The 25,057-nt window shown below is 43.4% G+C and overlaps 1 protein-coding gene and 1 long non-coding RNA gene across 5 annotated transcripts in view; one reads left to right on the top strand and one right to left on the bottom strand.

Annotated features, from left to right (window-relative positions):
- Positions 1-25,057, top strand: part of ADAMTS9 (ADAM metallopeptidase with thrombospondin type 1 motif 9) — a 385,044-nt gene that overhangs the window by 43,755 nt on the left and 316,232 nt on the right. For both annotated transcript variants that reach the window (XM_033926508.1, XM_033926507.1), the window contains one exon: positions 6,210-6,315. In XM_033926508.1, the coding sequence (XP_033782399.1) occupies positions 6,303-6,315 (13 nt within the window). In that variant the 5' untranslated portion in view covers positions 6,210-6,302. The remainder of the gene's footprint in view (positions 1-6,209; positions 6,316-25,057) is intronic.
- The window catches only part of LOC117351332, a 42,578-nt gene continuing 20,718 nt past the window's right edge, over positions 3,198-25,057 (bottom strand). The window contains exons 3-4 of one of the 3 annotated variants that reach the window (XR_004537389.1): positions 19,210-19,300; positions 18,403-18,593 (exon numbers count right to left, since the gene is read on the bottom strand). This is a non-coding gene — a long non-coding RNA (uncharacterized LOC117351332). Of the gene's footprint in view, positions 3,293-18,402; positions 18,594-19,209; positions 19,301-25,057 lie in introns of those variants that run through there. The other 2 variants (XR_004537388.1, XR_004537387.1) reach the window with 2 other exon arrangements.

The following is a 25,057-nucleotide window of genomic DNA, read 5'->3' as shown; positions in this document are numbered from 1 at the left end:
AACCTACAGGGTTCTTAGTTGCAAAGAAGCGAAAAGCTATAGATTAATATGGGACTATGGCATCACAAAAGGTAGAAAGACTGCACAAACTACACGAGCCGTCCAGCCCTTTCTTGTCAACTTCTCATCTATACATTTTTCCCACAGTCCTTTTAAGTTCAGTGGGGAGCACAAATCATGCTTCTTTCCATAAACCTCGGCATGAAGTGATGTGCAGTGCGTAGAAAGATTGCTGGATCAGCAGTTACCAGTGCCAGGTTTCTGTTCGAGAAATCAAACTAAACAGCTAGGGTGTTATTCTCTGGACCGTTGTATGGGCTTGTAGCAGACTGCATTTCTTATTACCATTAATTAAAATTCAACAACTGGCAGCCCTTGTGCAAGAACCCAATTTTGAGAGCATAATTATCATAAATTCAGTACAGCAGGATTACTTTCTATCTGGTCGGTACTGTTGGTCCTTATAAAAGCCTAAAAAAAATCCCAACTTAACAGTGGAAGCTACATCAATAAAAAGTAAAAAAAAATCATTTCAAATCGGTAGCAGTATTATTTTTCAGCTTTATTCACTTTACAAAATGCATCTTTTTGCAGTTAGTTTTTTTTTTTTTTTTTTCACAAGTGTTCACAGTGCGACTGAAAGAACACAAAGCGGATGCCTGACCTGGGTTCCGGGGATTACAGGGTTGTCAGTGCAATGTGCCACCAGTGCCAGTTTAGCTGTCGAGGAATGATTCTGTGAGACTTGAGTCATGCCGTGTGTCCTCAAAGGGGGAGTCTCTCATCCCTCTCCCGTGCCAGATGCATTATCAGAGGAGCGAGCCGACTGCCTAGGGTGCTGCCTAGGGAGCATGTTGCCTGGCCTAGACTCTCGATACTGAAGACCAAACAACAAATGGAATTTAGGGACTTGTTTACTGAAGTCTGCTAAACGGGGGACAATTCTATAAGTGGGTGCTTTCTTTTAGGCGTGCCAGTGCACTATGGGAAGGCATCTAGACGGCCAGATTCTGTTGTATACAGTATGTTCATTTTAATTGATTTCTTGACATAGTGCCTTTCACAAAACAATATAAGTCAAAGGAAGAACAGAACTCCATATAGGATAGGAAAGCCTACGTAGATAAAGAAATTAAAGGGGGGGGAATCTGAACATGAGAACAGGTTGAGGGGGGCGGGGCTAGGGAGCGAGGCTGGGGCAGAATGGGGGCGGGGTGAAACTGGGCGGGCCTGGGACAGGGCCATGAGTCCAGATTTTAATATCTGGTAACCCTGACTATTACAGCGGATGACTTACCCAGTCCCAGGAGGGAGGCTTTTTGTCCAATCTTGATTTTGAACTCTCATCTCAAAGCAGTGTGGTATTTGTTAGGGTTACCATATGGCTCTAGAAAGTTTCTTTTGAAACATGCATGTCAGGGAGAGGTGGCGTAGATGGCAATTAAGAATCTACTGTGAGCTAAGGGGTTATATTAATTTTATGGTTGAAAAAGAAAAAAAAAAAGATAAAAAATATGACTAAATAATAAACGATAAAACAGTGAAGCTAATAGCTTTTAAAAAAAGAGTTTCATAAACAAGTTTCAATAAAAGATTGGACTGACGACGACTTTTAGTTGCCAGTAGTATGAAATCCCTGGCTGCATTCTGAAGGTCCAGACAAAAATCTCTTATACATGTAGCCGCTATATGTGAAGCGGTTTACATTGAGCTCTATATAAATGTGATAAGATTTCGGTATGAATAATTAGTACTGTTTATGTGTGGATATATACTTAAGTATCAATTCAGTGGCAAAAAAACTTGGGTTCTAGAAAGAGGAAGACAGATTGAGACATCCGTGTTAGGAAGTAAAACCTAGATGTCTCTATTTGTCTTCCTTACTTCCAGTGCTTTCAGTGGAAGTAAAACCCGAATGTCTCTCAATCCGTCCTCTCTCTTTCTGGAGCCATATGGTAACCCTAGTACAGGGATCTCAAAGTCCCTCCTTGAGGGCCGCAATCCGGTCGGGTTTTCAGGATTTCCCCAATGAATATTCATTGAAAGCAGTGCATGCACATAGATCTCATGCATATTAATTGGGGAAATCCTGAAAACCTGACTGGATTGCAACCCTCAAGGAGGGACTTTGAGACCCCTGCCCTAGTATGTGTCCTGCCTGATTCAGTGCTACAGGTCCCATGATGCATCAGGATAGGGCTGTCAGAAATCCAGGACTGACCTAAAATCTCCCTCCTGAAACTGGGTGACTTGGCAGCTCTGGTTTTGGTTTTTTTTTTTTTGCTTTTCTCTTTCTTTAAACCTATCCTCGGTAGCTACTGGCAAAAGTTACTGTTTCTAAATCTGGGCACAGGTACTGATTTGATGAAAAAAAACAAGGGAGATGGAAAGGGGTAGTTCTAAAACTGTCTTGCACTAAGGCATATTTTTAATTTTAGATTTAAATATTCAAAGTATTTATTCAGGGAACCTTGGAAGTTACCCAGACAAATCTTTTAGTATTTTAAATTCCCTCCTCGTAGCATTTAAATCCTGTCCTGCCAACTTAGCTGGAGGCATTCCAGGGGTGTGGCTTAGAGCTTAACCACTGTGATCATGCCAGCACAGTGTCCTTAAGTAAACTTGATATCTATATCAAATTAACTGTAGCTGAATATATTTGGAGGTGCAAAAGCATCACTGACTATATCTGGACAATATTAACCGAATAATGAGTCCAGTTCATTTAACTGCCAGCTATTATCCCCATTATGTTAAATTCCACAATTATTTTTCACACACACACAGAGTTTTTGCCCAATTTCAAATGCAAAGTATACAGTGTGTTCACTCTGCAACTTGCGGCGGGTACAAAGAATATTCGCCCCTGCTTTTTGTACAAGAACTTTTTACGTTGTATAAATCTGAAAACATTTGTGCATTGTTTTTCTTCCCCAGCCTACACTGTTTTCTGCCTAAGCTGTGCAGAAATCTTCCACCCACGTTCTTATTGTCGGGCATGCTGCGGCAATCCAGTGGTTTCAATCACTTGGGGTAAGTAGGTTCCCTGAAGACCAGCGGAGCCTTCCTGCCTCACCTGAGTGAAACTGAGAGACGACTGCAGCAAGGTAAGAATGCGGGAAGTAGTGTTCTGTGTATCTTAGACTAGGACAACACAAAGAAACAGCGATGGAGACACACAAACCGGATGGCAAGGATCGAATACAACTGCCTTTATTGTGGAAACCAATGGATGACATTAAAAGGACGCGACACGATTCGTGTTTCAGCCCCTAAGGCCTGCATCAGGAGTCTGAAAAAAAAAAAAAAAAAATATAAAGCAAAACAATGAGCCAAATAAAAACATTGGACATCATGAAATATAAATAGAATAAAATAAAACATCATATATTTAAAAAGTGAGTATAAAAAAATACATAAAAATAATAATAAATATATATAGAAGCGGCATGAATTGAGAGATCAAAACAATGAAATAAAATTAACCATCAAAACATCGTTTAAAAGAATGAAAAAAAAATTGAATGACAATTTTTTTTTTTTTGAGAGAGGTGATGTACCCAAATACTATGCTGGACTCGCATACAACATAAAGTGACATCAGTGCTCTAAATGTTTAGCACATGCCCGTTCTCTACTTCCGACACTCATCCTCCCAAAAAATAAAATAACAGTAGACTCTCAAGTATCCGGCACCCTTGGGAATTGGTAGATGCTGAATAAATGTGGTTTCTGATTGCTTGACAGCTTCTATTAAAAATAGGCCTAACTAATACTATACCCCATACCATAAACTCTATATTGACTTGATATTAATATTGAAATACAGTAAACAAAAGCAAATTAAGACAAGGACAAAAAAAAAAAGTTTTGTGAATGCAGTGTGCAATTTTAGTTAAATGGCAGTCAAACTCTCTCTTATCATCCCCTCATTGCCTCTTGTAGGGCCGGCATATTTTCCTCCCTTCCCACCCTCCTTTTTGGTCTGGGTCACTTTCAACCCCCTCCCCCGCATTTATGGGTCCAGCATCTATCCATATCCCCTCCCCTGCCGGTCCAACATCCATGTCCCTTCTTCGCCCACACTTTTAGTCCACCTCCTTGCCCCCAGATCTTCCCTCGCTCCTGCTGCGTGAATCTGGCCTCCGATGGACACCCCTCAACCTGTAGAGCCGGCATCTCTTGCCTGCGGCTCTGTCAACAGACTGACTGCAGCCAGCCCAGGCAGAGTCTTTCCTCTGCCGCATCGGAAGTGGATTTAGCTGAGGAAAGGCCCTGCAGGGGCTGGGATTATTGGGTCAGGGGAGGGGAGACAAATTTTTTTTCCCAGTGATTTTTTATTTTTATTTTTTGCTGGTTGGTTGAGTGCCAGTTAATTGGGATTCTACTGTAAATAAATACCACATGCGTAATATGCACAGATGGCAAAAATAATGCAGGCTTTCTTTAGTGTGTCCTGCGTTAGGCTATTTTTGCTGTGTTATGTGTGCTCTAGTAGCTAACACAGCTTAGTAAAAGGACCCCCTAAGCTACCCAACTAATCATTTGTTTAAGTTTCAAGTTTTATTAAAATTTGATATGATCGTCTATTCAAGGATTTCTAGGCGAAATACAAAAATAAAATTATACAGGGATAAAAATTCATAAACATAACTTCAAACTTACCAGACATACCGGAACACGAGGGTAGGCGGGGAGGAACTACAATCGTTGAGAAAAGAAGAACATTCAAAGATGGATCAGTTGGGGAGGGTTAGTAGAGAGAGGCTCGATTCTTTCTTTAAGAATAACGACGTTAAGTAGCTTCGAGGTTATATCGAAAATGCATCTTTTAAATAGATGACCTTTCAGTTTCCCTTCAAAACGGTCGAGTAGTTTTTCTTCTTAGTTCTGAGGGAAGAGCATGCCACAGCTGGGGAGCTGTGACAGATAAGATCTCCAAGCGTCTTGTCCCAATTATTTTTCACGAAGGTGCAGATAATTGCTGGTCGATAAATCGTAGCGTGTGCAACGGTGTGTACGGTATTAATAGTTTGTCTATGAATTCCGGCGTTTTTGCATTACTGTATTTTCACTCATATACCGCGCACCCGTGTAAAATGGGTATAGCGCGCGGAAAACTGTAATTTATGTAAAGAAATTTTTATATACCGCGCACACCCATATACCGCGCATGCCGCCCCAACTCTCCCGTCGCCCACCCCGACTCTCCTCTGGCCACCCCGACTCTCCTTTCACCCGCCCCGACTCTCTTCTCCCCCTTGAAGTCCTGTCCCCACCCTGAAAGCCTGATGCCCCCTCCCCCGACATCCGATTCACCCCCCCCCCCCCGCAGGCCCGCGCGCACCCCCACCCCAAAGGACTGCTCGCACGCACCCGCACCCCCACCCCGAAGGACCGCTCGCACCCCCACAGCCTCCTGACCCCCCCATCATGGAGAAGCTCCTACCGTTGTCCTGCTGCTTCCTCTTGGCGGTCCCGGCCCTTCTGTGAGCCTTGTGTCTGCGCTGCTTCCTCTTCCGGCAGTCCCGCCCTTTCTCTGACATCACGGGTGTGGGTGCGACTGCGTGCGAGCAGTCCTTCGGGGTGGGGGTGCGAGCGGTCCTGCGGGGTGAATCGGACGTCGGGGGGGGGGGGGAACTATGTAAAAAAAAGTTGTAAAACGCGCTCACGCGTATAACGCGCATGGTTATGCACGGTTTGTAAAATCGTGTATAACGCACGCGTTATATGCGTGAAAATATGGTAATCATTTTATGCACTAACAGGCTTATCTTATAACCTATTCTATGTGCAACAGGGAGCCAGTGAGCTCTCTTTAGAAGCGGTGAGACATGATCGCTTTTTGGGGGCTTTTGAAATAATTTTTATTGCTGCCTTTTTGAGTTATTTGAAGGCGCCTTATTTCTTTTTGAGTTGTTCCTTTTAATAATGCATTTCCTAGGAACTCAAAATATAGGACCCCTTTTATCAAGCTGTGCTAGAGGTTTGTAGCTCAGGTTGGCGCAGTAAATGCTCCGACCCTCATAGAATTCCCAGCACATGCTCAAAACCTTTAGCGTAACTTGATAAAAGAAAAGGGGGGGGGGGGCGGGGAGGATAATGCTGAAATGGTAAAGGAAGCACTCAAAATAAAATCATAGTTTGTAAGCCAAAATTGAATTATATATTGGAAAATGCTGCTCGTCCTTTTTTTTTTTTTTTCCTAGAAAAAAAAAATTGACCCAAATTGGATTGACTTCATTTTACCAGAATATAAACTACAGCAAATCTTTGAAGTTACACACACAGATGTTGTGGCTATGGTCTCCCTTGGTAAGCATTAAATAGTATGTGGCCAAGTGCAGGAAGTTAGGTCAACCGCAAATATCCAGCTACAAGGAAAGCCCAAAGCTGCAGTCTGCAAATGAATATATAAATTAAAAAAAAAAAAAAAAAAGCTGAATTGGTTCTTTTAATTAAAATGATTTTCAAATTCCACTGGGTTGGTTTTTTTTTCCCCCTGAACCTGCATGCTTTGCTTTAAGATCACGCAAGCAGGCTAACACATCTGCAACATTCAGGTTTCCTCATGCTAGCATTACTGCATGGCCAGTAAATCCTGACCAGTCAAATCACCTGTTTAGGGCTAGCTGCTAATCTTCCGTGGCACTTGGGGGTGTTCTGGGGATCCAGCTGGCACTTGACTAGTTAAATGCTGTTATTTAGCACTATTCAGGGCTTTTACTTGCTCTCCCCTCCCCCCCCCAGCAGCCATGATCCAGCATCTCCCCCCCCCCCCCTTCCATCATTCGTACCCAAGTCAAAATCTCATTTTGACATTTCAAAAGTTGGCTGCTGTAGCGATCCACAAACGCTGCCCTGCTGCTGGCACTGGAAGCGCGTCGTGAGAGGCGGGCCGAGGTAGAAGATGCCGGAGCCAGTGGCAAGGCAGCATTTGGGAATTGCTGCCACCAACAAACTTTTGAAACACCAAAACAAAGGTTGGACTTGGGGAAGGCGGATGAGGATGGAAAGGGAGAGATGCCGGACTGTGACGGGGAGTGGGAGGTGAGTGAGAGAGAGAGAGAGAGAAAAAAAAAAAGTGAGTGTGTATGTGTGAGCGAGAACAGGAGGTAGAAGGGAGAGATGTTGGGCTTGGTGGTGGTCGGGGCTAGGAGGAAGAGATGAGGATTGGGGTAATGGAAGAGGGGGGGAGATGGCAGATAAGGGGAGGCCAGGACTTGGGACAGAATGGAGGGAGGAGAGGGTGTGACTACTGCAGGAGTGGAGCTATAGATAGCGACCCCACCTCAAATGTTGCATGGTATAAGTACCAGTACCTTTTTTTTCTATATATATCCGTGGTACATAGATAAGATCCAGCTTTGTCTTAGCTCTGCCTCCCTGGCACTACTAGGATATTGCCAATTCTTTTTATTTATTTATATATCCTAGTAGTATCCTAATAGTATCCTAGTAGTATCTTAGTAGTGCCAGGGAGGCAGAGCTAAGACAAAGCTGGATCTTATCTATGTACCACGGATAGTCAACAGTTGTCCTGGCTTGCCCAGAGAGTAATCCAAGTACTGGTACAAAAATAGCAGTAACTTGGCTGCCAAATATCCAGATATTCAGCGCTGGGATCCAGGTATGGTCTAGCACAGGGGTGAGCGACTCCGGTCCTTGAGGGCCGGAATCCAGTCGGGTTTTCAGGATTGCTCCCACGAATATGCATTGAAAGCAGTGCATGCAAATAGATCTCATGCATATTCATTGGGGGAAATCCGGAAAACCCGACTGGATTCCGGCCCTCGAGGACCGGAGTTGCCCACCCCTGGTCTAGCACCAAATATCCAGTTTTGGAAAAACCTGCAGTGGCCAGCATTTTAAAAAAAACCTCTGTTGTGGGTTTAATATTACCCCTTTATAGATAAAGACAGAAAGCTAGAGATATGTAGCACCATTTCTAAAATCACATGTGTTTGCTGTTTTCCACATATTAGTCCGGTATTTAAATGTATTAGTCAATTTTGGTTACAGAAAGAATCTCCAAGCTTTTGGCATTGGAGGAACCAGTTGCATCGTTTACTTTTATTTGAGATCTGGGAGGTTTGGCGATCTTCTAGAAGAATTTGTCTTTTTATGGAGGTTTGGGAGGATCCTTATATTCAAAACCTCTCACCCAGAGCAAGAAGTTGAATTCTCAATGATTTACATTGAAGCTATAGTTATCTATATTACATTCCAGATCTTTATTTTCTTTATTTATTTTTGTCACTTTTTTCATCCAGGAAGGGGGAATGGATTATGGGATGAAAGGGGGGGGGGGATGAAAAAATTTGGAAGGAGGGGGTGGGGGAGGGAGGGAGGGAAAGGGGGGAGGACAGGGGTAGGGAAGGGGGAGAAAGGGAGGTGATGGGGGATTATGGTTTATTATATAAAATGTTTCGAGGAATGATAGAATTTTATAGAATATATGGATTAGAAATTTAACATTTGTGAAATCATTTGTAAAGAATATCTTTCTGTATAATATAAATGTATTTTTACTTTATTCTTTCAATAAAAATGTTTGAACATACATGCAAATGGCATCTAAGGCCCCTAAAATTCACTCCTTAAAGCCTGAACCCAGCCTGGACCAAGTCCTTGGAGCTGAAAACTGTCATCATTCTGAGAAATGGTGACCCTACAATTTTACTAAAAAAAAAATAAATCGGGAGGAGAAGCAGCAGTAGGAAAAAAGTGATCCGAAAAGTAAAACAAGTGCAATGTTCACTAAGGATTCAGGGAAAATTTTTCATTGCCGCTAGAATTCATTTCGGGGAAAGAAAGAATTCCCTGCTCTCACTTTTCAAAAAGCACACAGCTAAAGTTTCTCCACCTGATTAACACATTAGGAACAGGAAACCAGAGAACAAAAGGAGATCACAATTTTGTGTCGGCTTTAGATGGGAAGAGAATGCTTAGCAAACATATAAAGAGTTTTAGTACGGTAAGTTGACATGATGAGCGGTAAATGGAATAACGTGGTTCTGTTCCAAGAAACAATTACGATTGTTCTCATAAATCGTTACGCAGGTGTGAACTTTGGAAAAGGGGCATAGGGTTTTACTGTAGCCCTATCTGGTTTAAATCTTCTGACCAGGCTACATACCTGTATGATTATGTCAGGATGCCAGATAAAAGTAATGCTCACATCATGTTCAGCTTTAACACAAAACAAGAAAATTTTCAGTATCCAGAGAAAAACACTGCATCGCCCTTGACCGGGGCCGCACAAAATACTTCACGGGGCCGCAGGTTGGACACCCCTGATCTAGAGGGACCTTGGGAAGAAGCAATCCACAGTCACTCCTACTCTTTGATGCCATTCCTCAAAATGGCATCCTTAGCAGTAGTTTCACATTGCTACCACTAGAGGTCATGTTTCCTTGTACAGTAGAGCTCAACTTTAGGGGGGGGGTATTGTTTGGGGGATTCTTTTTCAGGGAGTTAGGATCAGGGGAGGTATGGACATCACATCTGGGAGCATTAGGCCACAGCTTAGTGGCACGATGCTCTGAGCCGCTAGAATTAACACTGCTTAAAGGGTGGCATTATTCATTAACCACAGTCAGCAGCTAGCCATCTATGGGACTGTTATGCTCCCTTAATGTTGCTTAATGTGGGGGAGTGTGGTGCAGTGGTTAGAGCTATAGCTTTGGCACTCTGAGGTTGTGGGTTCAAATCCCACACTGCTCCTTGTGACCCTGGGCAAGTCATTCTCCATTTCCCCAGGTACATTAGATAGAGTGGGAGCCCACCGGGAAAAATGCTTGAGTACCTGAATCATTTGTAATCTATTATGACAGAAGATATTAAATTGGAGGAGCTTTCAGGAAGGTAGAAGTTATTTTGCTTCATAAACTGAATGAAAAGTCAGGAAGGAAACAGAGACTCTAAATGTTATTTCAGCTGCAGACTAAAATTAGTTAAGCATCATTTCTGGTAGTTGTACAAGTTTTTAATTTAATTACCTTACCATATCCACCCTGCCTTTGCTGTCCTGAGACCTGTGAAAAAAATGGCACAGACAGTTCCATAGTAAAGGGGGTGCGATGGGGGGGGGGGGGCAATCCGCCCGGTCTTCCTAAGGGCGCAGCACCCCTCCTCCTCTTCACCACACCACCAGCACCCCCCACACACACACACACACTCTTCTCTTTGCCGCATGTGACCCTTGCCTTCCCCCCCTGTAACACTTTTACTTCCCTGGTGTGAGGTTGCTGCCCGCGTCAACATCGGTGCTCTCCCCGACATTGCTTCTGGGACCCGCGCCTAGGAAGTGACGTCAAAGGGTGAGCTGACACCCTCCCTTCCCCCTATACCTTTTTAAAAGTTCACCTGCGTGAGCAACTTCTCCAGCCTGCTTCTCATACTGGCATTGGTTTTCCCTCTGACATCACTTCCTGGTCCTGCAACCCGGAAGTGATTTTAGAGGGAAGCCAGGTCAGTGAGGAGCAGGCCGGAGAAGTGGCTCATGCTGGTGAAAATTTAAAAAGGTACTGGGGGATGGGGGGGGGGGGGGTGGAAGGAGGATGCAAATATTGCATGGGAGGCGGAGAGGTGCTGGTGACCTCACCAAGATGGCATCCATAGCGGTTCACCTGCCCCTTAATACACCACTGATAACCAGTACTATTCAGAGCTGACCGGCCAAGTTTAGCAGCCAAAATGGGCCATGTAAATAGCAGGCCTATCTTTGGCCACTATTAACTTAACTATTCAGCACTGAATATTGACTTTGCTGGTTAAGTTATTGCCAGCCAAAAATGCCCTGGATATTCAATGGCAGTCACCGGAAATGGCCTGGCGTTGAATATTTTGGGGTCAGCGCTAACCGCAGGACTTATGCAGACTGCCTCCCGTGGTCTGAATATCATCCCCAATGTGAACAGTATAACCTATTTTTGAAAAAAAAAAAAAAACCTTTTGAAAAATATTGAAACCTGATGAAGACTATTGGTGTTGAGTCTTTTTGAGGAGGCCTAAATAAGTATACCTCGGAGTCCACCTTTGAAGGTCCATTTGTAAGTGGGATGAATCAGATCTGATACTTTTATTAACTGGGTATAGTCTTTATTATTTATTTTATAATAAACTTTGCAAATCTATTCACATTCCAGCCTTTTGTAAAATATGTATAAGGACGTTGGCTAGTAAACATGTATTTGTTGGTCTGTCGAGAAGGAGCAGTGAATTTACTATGTATGTAAATATTACAGCTTTCCTACTACTGCCAGCGGGACTAGAAAAAGGTACTTTTGAATATTGTTTTGAATGCTATTACATGAATGAAGAGCAAGATCTGAAGGACTACCATATTTTTACGCATATAACGCGCGTGCTATACAAGATTTTACAAACATGGAATAAGTATGCGCGTTATATCCGTGAGCGCGTTATACAATTTTTTTTTTTACAGTGCTGATACCACATTCGGTGACACCCATACGGCAGAGATAGCATTTGCCGCCCCGATAATGCCTTCCAGCTTGTATTTTTTTTTTCCAAGTGGAACTCTATGGGGTGTAACAGCAGTTGCATTGTGCAGGTCCTGACTGAGAGCCTCTGAGGTAACCTGACAAAAGGTCAGACACGTGGGACCCTTTCTATCAAGTTAACTCTCGCTCCTGAAGGTAAAAGGTATAGGGAATAATTGTAATGGGGAGTTTTAGCTGCAAACTGGCGCATCTAGGTTTACTGCACCCCAGCGTCACCACCGCACGGATCACAACAGCATCGACTGTATCGTCTACGAGGACCGCTTGTTATTAGAATATGTTTGGTGATTTTTTTGTACAGGTTACATAGTCACGTGCGGTATATGCATGGGCGCGCTATAAGGAAATTTTTTTACATAAATGCTTTGTTCCCGCGCGCTATATGCGTGGGCGCGTTATACACGTAGGCGCATTATATGCGTAAAAATACAGTAATGGATTTAAAAATTACTGTATATGTGTACTTTATAGGGGAGATACCTTGATACAGCCTTGCAGCAAAACATGAGTCATGTTGGTACTTCTGTCCCCATCCGATTTTGATTCATCAAAGATAAGTCTTGCTTTATCAAGTATTTAATAAATTGTAGATGGTGAAAAGAAGTTGAAGTTGAAGATTTAAGTCGCATTGGATTTATACTAAAAAAACCCAAAGTAGATCGCTGATGAACGGATATAGTCAATAACTTTTTCACAGTAGTAGATTGCCGTTGAGATTGAATTTACAACTCTACTGCTGAAAAAGATGTTTTATAAAAGAGCCATATTTGATTGTAAAAATTAGAACAGCATCTCTTGGTAGCTTCTCCTTATAAGCACTGCCTAAGGATTCAACGTCTACCAGCATTTAGGACAATCGTACCTAAAGACATCTATGAGTTAGCTGCCATTTATAGAATCGGTGCCTGGGTATTCACCTCGGCAAAAAAAGGCCTTACTGCGGGGTAGCTATGCTGATTTTGTTATTGGCGTATGCTTCCCATACGCTAAAAAATAGATCTTATTTTTTAGCACTAGGGGGCAGGTCTGTGATGGAAATTAGATATATTTTGTGCTAATCATTGAGCACAGATACCTTGCCATGTACTAACCAATTAGCACATGAGCCCTTTGGGGGATACTCTAGATCAGGAGTGTCCAACCTGTGTCCCGAGGGCCGCATGCGGCCCAGTGAAGTATTTTGTGCGGCCCCGGTCGATGCAGTGTTTTCCTCTGCCGCCCCCGGGTATTTACCGTCTTGCCGGCTCCTTCCTCTGTCTTCCTGCAGCGTTTGCGTGTTTGTGTGGTCCCAGAAACATTTTTTTTCGGCCAATGCGGCCCAGCAAAGCCAAAAGGTTGGACACCCCTGCTCTAGATACAGCACCTAAACTTCTTATTGGAGGTCAAAAAAATCTGGGTTTATCCAGATGTGGCAAAGACTACCCAGGAACGGAGAAAAATGTTTCTATCCCTAAGACAAGAGACTATTAAAATAGGTGCGACTTTTTGGTTGGCTTACCCATGTAAATGTCAGGTTCGCGATACGGGAACTAAATATGTGTTTTTATTCCCCAGAACAACTGAAGGACTTCCTAGATTTGAAAAAGAAATTCTAAATGATTAATGTTGGGAATAGAATGATAACGATAGGGAACATATTGAGCCTTTTCTTCAACTTTCCCAGATGATTTGATTCATTTTAAACTCCTTGTTATTCTTTTCTGTCCACTCCCCATTAATAGTGGTCTAAGGAGGGGTAAAAATTAAGGTTGGTTGTTTTTTTTTAATTATAATTTTTTTATAATATTATCTCTGGGTTTCTTGTAACAAGAGATTGTCTTGTGACCTTTTTTTTTTTTTTTTTTGAAATGCGTAATAAAAATAAAATTTTTTAAAAAACCAGCAAAAACCCACAACATTAAAGTGCCTACTGGCACCTAAATAATGCACATTTTGAATCTTGCCTACGTACTTTTTAGGCTGCCTACTGCCACTATGGGTGTGGCTAACGCCAGAAGTGGCATTACGTGGCCTAAAGCACCTAAGTAGGTGTGATTCATGATAAACCCCCCCACTTTTACCAAACCGCGATAGCGGTTATTAGTACAGTAAGCCACGTTGAATGCTCCGCGCTGCTCCCGACGCTCATAGGAACTCTATGAGCATCGGGAGCAGTGTGGAGCATTCACCGCGATTCCACATGATTGGAAGCTGCCTTTTAGACAGCCACTAATATCGGCGCCCTACTGCTCGCAAAATAGATGGCAGAGGGGCTCACCCACTAAAGGCTACGCACTAACAGGAAAATTAGCACACGGCCAGTGATTTAAAAAAATAGAACAAATGGTAATTTTACCCCTGCAGTAAAAATGGCCTCAACATGCAGGAATTACCCACTTAAGGACACACTAATGCCACTTTTTACCAGAGTTTGGAATTTCTGTTTGGAAGATCCAGACCCCCGTAGACCTGCCCCCATGCCCGCCAAAGTCCACCCAACCACGCCCCCCGCTGCCTGCTCTTGTTGGGCAGGAGGTCATCTGCGCATGGTGCGGATGCACGGCGATGACGGAAGAAAGCTTTTCAAAACCAGGACAAAGTGTCGGGTTTTGAAAAGCTGTCCGGACATCTAGTAACCCTATTAAAAGGGCCCCCCTCCTATATTTAAGAAAAATGTTTAGTACAGAGGCCCCTAAAAAGGGAGAAACCCTTGAGTACATCTGGCCAACAGTGAGAAAAATCTATTATAGTTCGTTACGTGGCAGTCCTATAGCAATTAATCCACAGAATGTCCTCCATTGTACTCTCAATTATTAAGCATAACATGAGAAATATTTAGTGAATCAAGCCATGTTAGTAATTAAACACTGGATGATGTATAGCTTTTCAGAGTCACTCCAGACATTCTGCTTTCCCACTGATTAGGCAGAGGGGAGATTTGGGTTCAGTATGTCAATATTGCAAGCTGGTGAGAGACACCGTTTACAGCTTCATATAGCAAGACAGGTGACCTGGACGGGCGCCAATTTCCATTCTCAATTTAGTTCTGCTTTCATTAGCATGAAAAAGATTATTGTGTTATGATTATGTGTTTATGATTTCTGTTAATAAATATGCTTGCTTAGTGTTTTTTTTTTTTATTTCTAAATATTAAAACCATTTCTTTTGAAAGCATAACAGTGCTGGCCTAAGGTGTAATTGTATTGTCTGGAAATAATTTACAGCTGTAACACTCGGAAGGGATCCTTTTACTGAAATGCAGTAAGAAGTGGCTAAATTTTATATTCTTATATTTGAGGAAGGGCGTGCCATGGGGATGGAAGCGGTCTCCAACCTTTTTCATGTAAAGGGCCAAGGGGTGAATAACGAGAAAGCTCTGAGGGCCACATAACGGGTTTTAAAAACGTTAACAAAATCATTTATATGCAAGATATTCCTTTTTCTTTCACGCTAACAAATGAGCAGATTTACTATGGTTTTATGTTTTGATTTTAATGTAAGATTGTAATTCCTAGAGATGGCCAGCCTCATTAATTTGGAAATCGCACTTAACTCCTCTTAGGGTATATTAGCGATTCCATAAATATTTATGTAATGTAATGTCAAGCTTATACATACTACCAATTTTGTAAACGGACTTGACCTGCTTGTTCAGACTGGGTATTAAACATTAATATTAATATTGATTCTACAACACTTCAAAGATATATTTAAAAAAAACTCGCTTTATTCTGGATTGTCAACAGTGGCAAATTCCACAAATGAGATACCTGAGTAACACGGTTCATAGACAACAACGCGGAAGCCAAAGGCGCGCGCCGACAACTGAGCGCAAGATGGAGGCGCGCCCCGAAGAAAATTACTGTTTTTAGGGGCTCCGATGGGGGGTTTTGTTGGGGAGCACCCCCAGTTTACTTAATACAAATCGCGCCGGCATTGTGGGGGGTTTGGGGGGGGGTTGTAACCCTTCACAATTTACTGTAAACTTAACTTTTTCCCTAAAACCAGGGAAAAAGTGAAGTTTTCAGTAAAATGTGGGGGGTTAAAAACCCCCAAACCCCCCACAACGCGGCGCGATCTGTATTAAGTAAAGTGGCCCACGCCCCCCCCCCGTCGGAGCCCAAAAAACAGTAACTTTCTTCAGCGCGCGCCTCCGCGCTGCGCTCAATTGTCTGCGCGCGCCTTTGTCCCGGCGCGCTTTTGACCTGACACCAAGTAACACACTTAAGAGACTCTTTGCAGTTACTATCTCAAGTGAGCAAGATTGAAATTACATTTACAGGAATTGAAGAGCATTTCGGCCAATGGTATGAGGGCCGCAGTGGAGGACTTCGGGGGCCACATACAGCCCTGAGGCTGCGCATTGGAAACCACTGAGCTAGAGCATCTGCATTAGTGCGTGCTACCATTGATAACATTGATTTAATGCAGGGGTGTCAAATTCCCTCCTCGAGGGCCCCAACCCCCGTCGGGTTTTCAGGTTTTCCCCAATGAATATGAATGAGATCTATTTGGGTGTCAGGTCAAAAGCACGCCGGGACAAAGGCGCGCGCAGACAATTAAGTGCAGCGCGGAGGTGCGTGCCACAGAAAATTACAGTTTTTACGGCTCCGACGGGGGGGGGGGGAAAAGTTAAGTTTACAGTAAAATGTGGAGGGTTACAACCCCCCAATCCCCCCACAACGCCGGCGCGATCTCTATTAAGTAAACTGGGGGGGCTCCCCAACAAAACCCTCCGTCGGAGCCCCTAAAAACTAATTTTCTTCGGCGTGCGCCTCCATCTTGCGCTCAGTTGTCGGCGCGCGCCTTTGTCTTTAGCGGGGTTGTCTATGAACCTCTATTTGCATGCACTGCTTTAATTGTATGCTAGTAAATCTGATGCATATTCTTTGGGGAAATCCTGAAAACCCGAATGAATTGCGGCCCTCGAGAACTGACTTTTGACACCTGTGATTTAATGCAAGAGAACTTTCAGGGGCTGCGGAATCAGTGCACCAAATCTTCAACTCCGACTCCTCTATTTTTCTACTGTCTGACTCCGACTCCAACTCTGATTCCTACTGATATCGGATTTAAAATTTTTTTTTTTTAAATTCTGGATTAGAGAATGACAGCCGCAGGAAAATACTTTTAAAATATTTTTTCACTCGGAGAATAGTTAAGCTCTGAAACGCAGTGCCAGAGGTTGTGGTAAGAGCGGATAGCGTAGCTGGTTTTAAGAAAGGTTTGGACAAATTCCTGGAGGAAAAGTCCATAGTCTGTTATTGAGAAAGACATGGAGGAAGCCACTGCTTGCCCTGGATCAGTAACATGGAATGTTGCTACTCTTTTGGCCAGGTACTAGGGACCTGGATTGGCCACCATGAGAATGGGCTACTGCGCTTGATGGACCATTGGTCTGACCCAGTAAAGCTATTCTTATCTTCTTTAATGCATCCTAGTAAAAATACACTTATGTCTGGTCTGTGTGTGAGGGAATTCTTAGGAAATTACCATTGTCCCTTAACAGCACTCCTTCACAGTCAGAGAGCCTTAAAAGGCGGGCTGCAGAGCAAGAAAGAGTTGAGGCAGCAGTAACAGGTCAGGGATGGCGTGGTCAAAGCAGGATAAAACCCTCAGAGATCAGTCAGGGATGCCCTGAGGAGGAGCCTTCCATCCTATGCCTCTACTCCAGAAGTACAAGCAGCAGAAGCTCTACTCAGTTAGGCCAAGTTTATTTTAGAACCCTGTTGAAACTTTATCTTTGCAACCAAAGGCCAATCCTGGCCCCAGCTGTGCTAAATACTTTAAGACAGTACTTGAACTCTGAGACTTTAATCCAGAGACAAGCTGTTTGTGCAGCCTATGAGAGCCAGACTAGTAGGAGAGTAGGCCACAGGAGAGAGCTATCTCTCTCTTAACTTTAAGAACATATGAATAGCCTTACTGGGTCAGACCAATGGTCCATCATGCCCAGTAGCCGGTTCTCACAGTGGCCAATCCAGGTCACTAGTACCTGGCCAAAACCCAAGGTGTAGCAATATTCTATGCTACCAATACAAGGCAAGCAGTGGCTTCCCCCGTGTCTTTCTCAAGAACAGACTATGGACTTTTCCTCCAGGAACACTGACGAAATATGCTCATTTTCTCCAGGTCCAAATTTAGGAGTCAGATTTTTAGGATCCCAAATTTTAGATGCTAAGTTTAAGTAAAAATAGGCATCTATAAAAGGCCTTTTTTTTGTTTTTTTTAAACTAAAACTTAGCACTTGCTAATGGACACTAGATTGTACCATGCACCAAGTGGCCCATACTTCTAAAGCAGGATATGCAGCATTAAGGGAATACTATATCCGTTGGAGCACAGTAACCTTTAGTAAAAGGGCTCCTAAGTTCATAATTGAATGCAATCATTTATATAAAAAAAAAAAATCAAATATTTGTTCCATTGCTGCATGACTAGGGGAAAACTCAGGTAACCATCACCGCATGACAACTAGTTCCTGTAAGCGAAAAACACAGATAAAAGACGAAATAGAGATTAAAGGCGCTCCAACATTTTAAATCAAGGAAGCGGATGGGATAATTGTTTGTTCTGCCCAAAGCTTTCACACATGAATGGTCATCAAGCCTTTGGTCTTTGAGAAAAGCAAAGGGAAATGAAAAAGGGAAACTTAAGCTGAGGGACAACATGAAACCCATCTGTGTTTGTTGTGGTGCATCCCAGAGTTAAGGGAAGATGCTGGCAAAATATAGGGCCTGGAGTAACGCAGAACTACAACTGACTAGTCTTACGGTGTAAAAGAAGAGAACACAGCCTGCCTGTTCTTTTGATTATGACCCGGTCACGTAAGGCTTGTGGGAAAACTGTGTTCAGATAAAGACAACACAATTGTTAACACTTTTAATTATGTCTCGATAACAAAGCATTATACAGCTTGAAAAGATAGCATTATTGAAAATCTTATCCGATGTCAATCAAGTGATGACCTTCACTATTATGCCCTTGATAGGGGTGTTCATCTCATTTTTAGATGTTTGTCCATCCAAGGCATTGCGATGAAAGCTCTCCCAGGCCTTAACTTTCGGAGTCATCACTTTAAAAGACCTGAGAGAGAAAAGGTGCTTTGAAACTATTTCTATCTGGCTCCTAAACATGGATGAAACAATATTCAGAACACGCACTATCCTGCTGTTCATTTTCAGATTGCTTAAACCAGGGCTGTCCAAGTCCGGTCCTTGAGATCTACTGGCAGGCCAGGTTTTCAGGATATCCACAATGAAATATGCATGAGTGAGATTTGCATACCAAGAAGACAGTTCAGGCCAATCTCTCTCGTGCATATTCATTGTGGATATCCTGAAAACCTGGCCTGCCAGTAGATCTCAAGGACCGGACTTGGGCAGCCCTGGCTTAAACTATCTTTCTGTTTAGCACATTCAGTGGCCTAGTAGTAGGGGGGTGGGGGCTGCCCTGGGTACCATCTTAGTGGGGGCGCCAGCACCTCTCCATCTCTCCTTGCCAGGCTTGCACCCTCCTCCCCCCCCCCCCGAACCTCTTTAAATCTTAACCAGCGTAAGCAACTTTTCTGGCCTGGAGCAGCACAAATCTATGGAAGGTCGTGCAAGGCAAAGAAAGACAAATGACAGCAGTAGTAATGTGATCCTTGTTTCTCGTACAATAGCTAGCCACTGGTTGTTGCCCTTCGGAGGTAGCTGCTTACATAAGATCTGGCGGCCCACGAAGACCATTTGACTCATCCATCTTGAGGCAAGTAAAAGCCAGGTGCTGTGTCTTATCACCCATGTCTGCAGCTGGTTAAACAAATGGGAACAAATCCAAGGGAAAAGGAAACGTGACAGACACAAATGTAGTTGGAGACAGAGACACCCTTCATCAAAAGGTCTAACACAAAAACTGGCATTCGCTAGCTTCTCATTTAGAATATTTCTTGGGTATGTGCCAATGTTTGTTTTTTTTTTCTTTTTTTGAAAAAATTTTTAATTATTGTTTGTAATACTACCATTTAGCATTTTATGATATCTTCAGCCTAAAAAGGACCTAGTTGGATTGTATCTGTCGTTCAAATGGATGCCAAATTTTGCCAGTTTGTGTGTCTAAATGTTCTTCTGAAATTTGTTAGATCAAAATATAGACCGCTCCATGCAAATAAATGTACTAGGGGCCCCAGGTGCATGCTTCTGAGTAGCTGAATAAATTAATGTAAACTGTTCTGAGCTCCCCTGGGAGAACAGTATAGAAAATTGAATAAATAAATGGTGTGAAAAGTTTCAGCCTCTGATAACCAGAGTTGGTATTGTGACATCATAATGTCTCATTCCACCAATGCCTAAGAGCCCACCTCATCAGTGATGTCACAATGGCTTGATAGTCCTATACCAGGGGTAGGCAATTCCGGTCCTCGAGCTGGAGCCAGGTCAGGTTTTCAGGATATCCACAATGAATATGTATGAGATGGATTTGCATGCACTGCCTCCTTGAGATGCAAATCTATCTCATGCATATTTATTGTGGATATCCTGAAAACCTGACCTGGCTCCGGCTCTCGAGGACCGGAATTGCCTACCCCTGTCCTATACTTGGCTCACTTTGACTACATTTTGATTTCTAGAGTGGTACAATGGTTAAAGCTACAGTCTCAGCACTCTGAGGTTGTGAATTCAAACCCTCACGGCTCCTTAATGACCCAGGGCAAGGCACTTAATTTCCCCATTGCCCCAGGTACATTACATAGATTGTGAGCCCACCAGGACAGATAGGGAAAATTGCTTGAGTACCTGAATGTAAACCGCTTAGACAACCTCCATTGATAGGTGGCATATAAATAAAATAAAAAAATCTGTGGTAATAGCTAATGCACGCTAACTGCAGATTAAAATCCAGTATTGTGGGGGACTCTCAGGCGTCCCATGGTAGTTTTCAGATCTGGGCGTGCTTCCATGCCCTATAAAATACTTTTTCTATTCTGTGTTTGGGGACACAGAATAGGCATGCCCGGTGCTAACTGGTTGGCCCATCTAGTCTGCCCATCCGCAGTAACCATTATCTCTTTCTCTCTCCAAGAGATCCCACGCCTAGCTTTTATAGAATTGTGCCGGGTTTTGGAAAGCCCCGATGAGCTCTGGCCGCATCTGTAGGGCATCTGAGCATGCGTGGATGACATCACACACACATCTGCGCATGATCCAGGCCCTCCAGGCATGGCCGGAGCTTGTCGGGGGGGGGGGGGGGGGGAAAGAGAGGAGGTTTGCAGGGGCGGGGTTGACCTGGGAGGGGCTGGGGCAGGACAGGGCGGAGCTGAAGGCAGAACTGGGCAGGGCCAGGTTGGAACAGGTCGGAGCCATGTGTCTGAATTTTTGCGGCCTGAAAAATGGTAATCCTAGACATGGAAGCATTAGGTTTACCATACATCTAGGAAAACCTGGATATGTCCTCTTTTTAGTGGACTGTCTGGGCAGTTTAAAAAAAAAATTTTTTTTTAATACTTTATTTAATATTTGTTACATACAAAAATAACAGTTAAAAAAAAAAAAAAAAAAATTAAGCAAATTTGTATTTGTCCGAATAGGTTTAAAAAAAAAGCGAGTCGCCCACCCACTTTGGGATCAGCATAAATTTTGCATCCAACCCCCTTTCCAAAGTCTGGTCTTCTCCTCCAGGCTGTCCTGCACATACTCTCTAGTCCCTTGAGAATTGGGGGGTTTGAAAACTGCAGATTAGAAATAAATAGTGGTAACCTATTTGCAAAGCTTTTGTATGAAAGGAAGTTACTGCAGTGGCTTTGTGCCTTACTGAAGAAATACAGCTGTGTTGTAATCGTTTTGCTATTAAAAAAATGTCAAGATTGGCAATCTGGTTTTAATCCTAGATATAAAGATGACGGTGCAAAACCAGACAAAAGACCCAGAGCTTGTTCATATTTCAGTGTGGTAATCCTTCCTAGTGTGTAAAAGGGTTAGATGGGCTCATTTAAAAGTTTCACATAATGACTTTGGCCTAGATTCACTAAGCTTACCGATCATATCCCGACCAGTTCGCGACCCGATTTACTAACTTTCTGCCCGATCCGATCTGCACAAGCAAATGAGGGGAAATGGCATGCAAAGTAGGAAGGCAACGATTCGCTAAATGGAAGAAGGAACACCGATTGGGCTGGCTGATTCAAAAAGAAGCGACTGCTGAGGATCTCGCATCCTTGCCGACTGTCCTGCTATCTGCCGCCCTGAAATCCCAGCAAACCAACATTTTAAACACTTCTCCCTTGTGCAAAAAAAGCACAAGAAGGCAAGCTCTGCTGACTCTCCTGCTCTCTGCCGCCCTATCCCTGCCGACTCTCCTGCTCTCTGCCGCCCTTCCCTGCAGTGCGAGCCTGCAGGTTAAAAGTGTGTTCCGATCCTGGCTACAGCTCTGGCTAAAGTGTGTTCTGTTTCATTAAAGGCCCCACCCCCTCTGTTCTGACCTTCCTTGTGCGGAGATGGTCTGCGCATGCGATCAGGATCGCTCTGAGGCGATCCGTGCGGTCGGTGTGGGGCATGCCTCCGATCAAATAATTTGCATGAGGACTGTTCAGTGAATCGGTCGCCCAGCAAGACTCAGCCACAGATTGCCCACGGATCGGAAAGGTGAGTTTAGTGAATCTAGGCCTATGTAACGAAAGAATGAGTCTCCCCCCTGCACACTCGTTTTTGTGTTTTAAAGTTTGAAGGGTCCTCGTCTACAAATGTTGCTCATTGTTCCTGCAAACACTGTAGTCAAACCTTTCCACACGACCATGGAGGAATTTACTCGGGGCATGTGTTCGCTCCCCCTCTCATGTGACCACCTTCCCCCTGCAATCAAGCCTGAGCAGAAAGTTATTTTTTAAACGACCTTGGCCCCCGGTGCATGACATTTTCTTAAACGATGCCTTGTGGGCTCTTTCTAGAACCCGATGCAGCCTGGGTTACCCTAAACGCCTTAAGTAAAACAGAGCTTCCCAGCAAGGGAACAGTCGCATGAGAATTGCTACTTAAAGAATCCCTTCATTTATTGATGTAATTATTTCTATCCCGTTTTCCCCAGGGAGCTCAGAACGGGGTTACAGGTTAAACGTACATGAAATACAGTTAACGGGTTACAACGTGACAGTTACAGAACAATTTTACGATACAAGGCTGTGTCCTAATTCTATACGTACTAGGGGGTCTAATGACCATAAGCATAATATAGAGTTCACAGGTCATGATTTGCCATAGTTATCCCTAACAGTGTAAGTTTTTCAATAAAAGATTTTATCCTAACTAGCCATACACTAGGGATCTAATACCAATATACAGTAACAGGTTAATTTGCCATAGTTACAGTGGAAGATGTTTCAATAGCATTTTTTTTTTTTTCCTACTGGGATCTAGTACCAATATACGTTTCTTTGTAATCCTTCGGTCATGGGCAGGGGAGTTAGGTGAAGAGGAATGTTTTTATTGCTTTCCTAAAGCTGAGGAGTCTGTCAAGGGATCTGATCTGTGGGGGACAGTCGATTCTAGTGGCTCGGTACGAAGTGGGAATAGGAACGTCGTTTGACAGTTTGCAGTTGAAGGGCACGACCAGGAGGCGTTTCGAGTCATTTTTCTTCCTGGGAGTGGAGGGAGGTACGGCGCCATGTCACGCAAGGATCTGAACCCTAGCATCAAGCTCTTGAAGACACAATGTTTGGCTTCGGGCAGCAAGTGAGCCTACGATAAAGCCTGGGAGACAGGGTCAGGGGCACGAAGGTTTTTTAGAAGTCTGATTGCTTCATTTTGTACACACTGGAGACGTCATATGTTGTTCGCGGTGAGACTGTTGCATAGGGTGTTGCAGTAGTCCATGCAGGAAAGGACTAAGGCATAGAGTAGTTGGGTGAATCAGACTCGGAGAAGCAGTTTCCTTATTTTTCGGAGTTGATATAAAATGAGGAAGATACCACTTGAGAGGTATGGTTGGAAAGTGACACGTTGGAGTCGAGGAGTATTTGTAGGCTGTGTGCTGGGTCCTTTGTAGTTGAGTTCCAACATAGCGAGGGACGGGCGTGGTTGCAGTGTGTTTTTTGCAGATCTAAAGGAGTTCTGTTTTGGAGGCGTTTAGTTGCAATTTGTTGACAGTCATCCAGTGTTTGATTTCCGAGAGGGATTTTAGGAGTTTTGCGATCTGGGCGTAGCGGTTTTCTCCTAGCTGTAGGTATAGTTGGAAGTCGTCTGCAAAGGAGTGAATTTGAATTTGGTATTTGCGGGCTATGTCTAAGACTAGCCTAATGTAGAAGTTGAATAATAGTGGGGGGGGGGGGTAGCAGAGCCCCTTGCGGAACACCGTATTTTATAGGTTTCAGTTTTGATAGCACGTCATACACTTTGGGATCTATTCTTCAGAAAGGAGGTGAACCATTATAACGCAGTGTCTCGGAATTCAAAGAGTCGCGTAATGAGGAGAGGATGGTCAATGGTGTCTAATACCGCACTGATTTCATGAAGGAATATAACACAAGTTCTCCGTATCAGTTAGAAATATTGGAATTGTTTGCAATCTGCAGATGTGTAAATATTTTTTTTTTCTTCTTCTCCTGAGAGAGTACATTTGGGCTGGCAATCTAACATGGCAATAAAACCTAAAGCCAAAAATTTAGAGGCTTAAACAAGACACTTGTATATATAGTATAGACAAGAACTTTATATTAAACAACAAGTTTTTTTAATGTTATGTCATTGTTTTGGTTTCTTTACTCCCCATTTTACAAAACCGTGGTGCGTTTTTTTAGTGCCAGCCACGGCGGTAACAGCTCTGATGCAAAAGAGGGGGTTAGTTTGGTTTTGCTGTTCGCTTGCAATTAAATTGTACTGTATGGGTTTGTTAGCCTTAGAATTTTACATGTGCAGCAAATAAATATTTAAAGTAACGAAGCAAACAAAGTTCAGAAATTGTATCTTATCAAGTACACAAGATACAAGGAAATATCCAGCAATTTAAGCAATCGTACTGTTTCAACAATGTGCACTTCCTTTACAAGTGCATAGTTATGTTGACGCACTTGATTGAATGACAGCAGGGTTAGAACATAAGAAATGCCCTCACCGGATCAGACCCTAGGTCCATCCAATCCGGTGACCCGCACACGCGGAGTCCAATCCAGGTGTTCCCTGCTGAAGACCCTGTTTACCCATTTCCCTCAATGTGATTTGCAAAAAGGTGTGCATCCAACTTGCCTTTGAATCCCAGAATGATGGTCTCCGACACAACCTCCTCCAGGAGAGCATTCCAAGCGTCCACCACTCGCTGTGAGAAACAGAACTTTCTGATATTTGTCCTGGGCCTGTTGCCCCTCAGTTTCAATCCATGTCCCCTTGGTCCGAGTCACATTTGACAATGTGAATAACGATGTTTCTTGCTCTATTTTGTCGAATCCTTTTAGTATTTTGAAAGTCTCTATCGTATCCCCTCGCAGCCTTCTCTTCTCGAGGGTGAACAATCCCAGTTTTCTGAGGCGTTCTTTGTAGCTCAAATTCTCGATGCCTTTTACTAGCTTCGTGGCTCGCCTCTGC

Source organism: Geotrypetes seraphini, chromosome 17 (genome assembly GCF_902459505.1).
Source record: "Geotrypetes seraphini chromosome 17, aGeoSer1.1, whole genome shotgun sequence".
In the NCBI taxonomy this organism is placed as follows: Eukaryota; Metazoa; Chordata; class Amphibia; order Gymnophiona; family Dermophiidae; genus Geotrypetes; species Geotrypetes seraphini.
The sequence above is the reverse complement of the archived record's forward strand: the minus strand, read 5'-3'. Positions and strand labels throughout refer to the sequence as shown.